The sequence below is a fragment of the Microtus ochrogaster genome, chromosome 6, assembly GCF_000317375.1.
Source record: "Microtus ochrogaster isolate Prairie Vole_2 chromosome 6, MicOch1.0, whole genome shotgun sequence".
NCBI lineage: Eukaryota > Metazoa > Chordata > Mammalia > Rodentia > Cricetidae > Microtus > Microtus ochrogaster.
Genome location: NC_022013.1, coordinates 78,881,984 through 78,886,872, shown reverse-complemented (window position 1 = coordinate 78,886,872; position 4,889 = coordinate 78,881,984). Strand labels below are relative to the sequence as shown.

The window sequence follows — 4,889 nt, the reverse complement described above, 5'->3', positions numbered from 1 at the left end:
CTACCTCCTGGGGGGTCAGTGTATCATCCCCTGGATGTGCGCGTAGAGCAAGCATGCTGTTTGTGATACATCCTGACACATGTCAAGCTTGTTGAAATTCAGAGCTAATTCCCAAGGAAGGACCAGAGATAGGTCTTTTTCTTCTCACACGAAGGAAAGAGATAACCCAGGGGGAGCGTGCATGAGTGAAGAACTGGATGTCTAAGTGTCTGTTCTTTTTCCTTGGTGGTACCCTCCCTCCAGATCTCCTCTGACCTCATCCGTGAGGCGAGGCTGGAGCCCCGTGGGCAGACTTCCAGCCACTCTCTGCCCCCCACCCCCGCCTTTAGAAGTTGCCTCTGCCTGTTGGTAAGGAGGCACCATGTTCATCTCTTTAGTCTCTATGCTGTGTCTGTGTCAGGTTTCCAGCTGCTACTGGGATGTGCCAGAGGTGTGGTGCATCCTGATATCCCAGCTTTTAAAAGGCAGAGCAGGAGGATTGCTGTGAGGGGAGAAAGCTCAGCGCCTACCTGGGCTACCTGTGCGTTCTGGGGCAGCCTGGGCTACATGGCAAGGCTGTGTTTTTTGTTTTCGTTTGTTTTTTACAAAAGCAAATTAACAATAATAACAATTAACGAATGGATCATCTTGTGAACAGTGACAGCCCCACACAGCCCAGCACCGTATCTGCATCTCCAGTTTCTGTCTTCATCTCTTTCCTGTCAGCTCCACAAGCCAATAGGCCCTACCTATCCCAGCCTCTTTAACTACAGTTTCCCTCTTAGCAAACGGTGTGTCGTAGGTGTGGAACCCCAGAAGTGTTCCTTGGTGACCCAGTCCTGGCTTTGACATGTTCCCGTTAGAACCTGCATCTCGAATCTTTAAAAAACGCATACCGGGGTTGAGAAATGGCTCTGCAGTTCAGAGCCCTGGCTGCCTTTCCATGTGAGTTCTATCCCTAGCATCCATCTGGCAGCTCACGACTGACTGTGTCTCCAATTCCAGGGCATCCTGTGCCCTTCTTTGGCCTCTTTTGGGTGGGGCCTCACATAATACACAGACAGACACACTGGCAAACCTTCAAACACATAAAAATAATTTTTCAGCCAATGGGGATGGCACAGTCCGTAATCCCAGCACGCAGGTGGCAGAGGCAGACACATCTCTGAGTTCAAGGCCAGACTGGTCTCCATAGTGAGTTCTAGGACAGCCATGGATATATAATAAAGAGGCCCTGTCTCAAAGAAAGTAAAATAATGATAATAATATAAATCTTTTTAAAAAATAGATTCTAAATTCAAAACACTCTGCTGTGAAATGCATGAGTGTGCCTCTGCCCACAGACGTGTGAAACACAGCTTGATTCCATTTCCACCAGCACAAACCTTGTCACCAACAGCTGGGTCAACCTGAACCTTGCCTGTGCAGGTTCGGGTCACCTGGCCCCCAGCCCCACAGCAGCTGCCGGCCTGACTTCCCGCAGCTCTGCTTGACGGTCTTGGTGTCTCCTTCGCTATGACTTAAAGGATTGAGCCTTCTGGCTGGGCCCTGCTGAGGTCCACCCAGTGACTGGATCTTCTTTGCCACGCCAGTGAGCTGGCGACGGGACAGCCACAGCCGTGGGGCCAACCTCTACGTAGGCAACGACGTTTTCACAAACGTCATTTCCTAAGCCTTCTCCCATCTCTGATCCTTTTTCAGACCATCTCTGTTTTTGAGGAGCGAGCCCACATCCTTTACATGTCCCTGGAGAAGCTCAGGTTCATCGATGACCCGGAAGTGTACCTGCGAAGATCCGTCCTCATTAACAACCTGATGAAGAGGATCCACGGGGAAATCCTCATGCAGAACAGCTGGTGCCTCCCCGCCTGCTCCCTCGGTGGCACCTCCGCCCAAGAGTGGTTCCTGGCCCAAGACTGTCCTTACCGGAAACGGCCCCGGGTGGCCAAAGAGGAGTGGGAGAAAGTCCACACTTGCTGTTTGTACCAGGAGTGTGGCGACCACTGCCTGAATCTGCCCTTTTCTGTCAATGCCGGTGTTGGAAGCAATTCTGCTGCTGCCCCGGCTGCTTCTCCCTCTACGCCCCCATCCTCCTCCTCCTCCCCATCCTCCTCCTCCCCATCTGCCTCCTCCTCATCCTCCTCTTCCTCTTCCCCTCTGCCATTGCCTAGCTGTTCCCACCATGTGGACTTTGAGATAGGCAGCGCCCCCATCTACAAGAGCGATGGCCAGATACCTGCCAATGAAATTTTCGTCACTAACATTAGGTCACTTGGTGTCCAGGAAAAGGCCAAGTTCAGCGATGGGAAAGTAAGTCACAACGCCAGCAAAGACAGTGCCGCCCTTGGCCAAGAACCTCTGGGGAGCGACCTTGACTTTGAGTGCAAAGGTCAATTCTATGACTATTTTGAGACTGGGTACAATGAGAAAAGCCACATGAGTGAGTCTTGGAAGAAGTCTTTGAGGAAAAAGGAGCTTTCCCCAGGCACCAAACTATGCTGCAGCAAAGGAAGTAAGATGTGACCGTCCTCCCGCCGGCACGCACAAGGACGCGCAGCATGACCAGCTTCTGTCTCGAATGGATTCTGTAGTTTTGTACAACTGATAACAGTGTGCAGTGAACACTCTGTGTTGTCTCACCGCCTGGAGAACAGACTGCACAAACGTCTGTACAGTAGGCATCCCAAGCCGCCTGTTAATGTGATTTTCCGAGGAAAGCCAACTTTGTGTTTGAAAGTTTATCTTAGTTTTCTTTTTTTAAAAAAAAATTAGTAGATTAGGTTGAGGACAACATGCTTTTGTTATAGTCCCACTGCCCCTCCAAGAAGCCCGCCAAATCTGTATGACAGCAGAGTTGTCTGCTTCTTCCGTAGATACAGCATTTCCTTCTGAGTGAAAGGCTGAAGACAGGAAGATAGATGGTTTCATGAGTTGTGACGTGTTTGTATTGGACGGTGAGACAAAATGAAACACACCTGGCGGGCAGCAGTGTAGGAGCTGTGGAGACTGTACCCTGCGAGCTCCTCGCTTGCCTGTGCTGGGTAGTGGGTGACTAGAGAGGTGTAGGGGCCGTCTCTGATGGACTCTGTAGGGAGGAGGTGTATATGACCATGTCTGAAGGGCTCTTTAGGGGGGAGGTGGACACGGCTGTCTCTGATGGGCTCTGTAGGGAAGAGGTGTAGGGACCATCTCTTGATGGGTTCTGTAGGGAGGAGGTGGACACAGCTGTGTCTGACTGGACTCTAGAGAGGAGGTGGACACAGCCATCTCTGATGGACTCTGTAGGGAGGAGGTGGACATGGCCGTCTCTGATGGATTCTGTAGGGAGGAGGTGTATATGGCCGTCTCTGATGGGCTCTGTAGGGAGGCGGTGTAGGGACCATCTCTGATGGGCTCTGTAGGGAGGAGGTGTACATGGCCGTCTTTGATGGGGCTCTGTAGGGAGGAGGTGTATATGGCCGTGTCTGATGGGCTCTTTAGGGGGGAGGTGGACACGGCTGTCTCTGATGGGCTCTGTAGGGAAGAGGTGTAGGGACCATCTCTGATGGGCTCTATAGGGGGGAGGTGTACGCAGCCGTCTTTGACCGGGCCGTCTTGATGTCATGACAAGGAAAGTGGTGTACAGGGCGATCTTGGGTGCCTTACTTATCTTAATTTTTGCCAATGTGAAAATTAAGGATAAATCAGAGTTACAGCAGGGATTTAACAAATAGTAAAAAAAAACACAGGGTGGATCCATGCGGTTTGGAAACTTAACTTTGAACTATTGCGTTCAACTTTTGATTCACCATCCTCTTCTTCCTTTGTTTTTAACGCCCAGTGGCTGTGGGACGGCCATGGGAAGAGCGGAAGCGGCGTAGGCTCTTCCATGGACACCGTCGTTGGGTCTGGGCTTTGGGCTGTTCTGTTTCCTTGTCCAGTGACGTACACGGCCCGTGGCATGTTTTCTGTGCGTCACACTTTGACCTGTTTTGCATCATTTCATGAGTTTAGACTCCTAAGAGCATGTGGTTTCTATATATGACTTTCGCTGTTGATTGAGAAGCACAATGTTAATAGATGACGTGGTGATCAATACGTTTTTATCTTAAAGAATGTAAAGACTGTAGGTTGCGAAACGTTATTTTGGAGAAATGGGACTCTCCCGTCATTGTTACCTGGGTATTTGGCCAACACACTGTTCAAACAAGACCTTGGATTTGCACATTGCCGTGTGTCCTCAGCGGCTCTCTGACCCAGTCCGGCCAGCTCCTCCTGGTAAAACGTATTCCCGTTTCCAAGGCCAAACACTGGCCTACTTGGCTTGGGCTTTCTAAAAACCATTGTTCACAGCAACCAAATGCCAAATGGAGGAGATATGTAAGTCCTCCCAGTTTCTCCAAGATGAAGCTTTTTTAATTATTGCTATTAATATTAAATAGGTCTCATTCATACAGTGTATGAGTAGATCATTTGGGAAATTGTCCGCAAGGACCAATTTTTAAAACATGTTCCTGTGTTATGGCTGAATAGTCTAGTAATGTTTTGTCCCTTATTTTCAATATTTGATGAACATTTCGGTGTTGAAATTTTAGGTGATAGATGCTAGTACATGACTGTGTTGTAATAAAAGTGAGGTTTTTCTTGATATATATTTATTAAAATGATCAAAAATCATTAAGTTTTTACAAATTTCATTTTAATGGCTATTTCTCTTTTCCACGATTCTCTCTATTTAAAACAAAACAAAAACCCGTCAGAATGTCTAGAGACTGTGCATGGTGGCCAGACAGGTGTTCATTAAGAATGAGCCCGGCCCCGAGCTGTGGGAGATGGCTTTGTGACTGGACACTTGCAGAGATGAGGTCAATGAGCGGTTTCACAGCCCGGAGATCGAGAGTGGTTTCCCCTTCAACCCTGCATCCGTGTTT

General features: G+C 49.1%; 1 protein-coding gene across 1 annotated transcript in view; it reads left to right on the top strand.

The window, feature by feature from the left end:
* Sertad4 (SERTA domain containing 4) overlaps window positions 1-4,615 on the top strand; it is a 7,592-nt gene extending 2,977 nt beyond the window's left edge. Inside the window, exon 4 of the mRNA XM_005348900.2 lies at window positions 1,681-4,615. Within this exon, the coding sequence (XP_005348957.1) occupies window positions 1,681-2,502 (822 nt within the window). The 3' untranslated portion in view covers window positions 2,503-4,615. The remainder of the gene's footprint in view (window positions 1-1,680) is intronic.
* The last annotated feature ends 274 nt before the right edge of the window (window positions 4,616-4,889 follow it).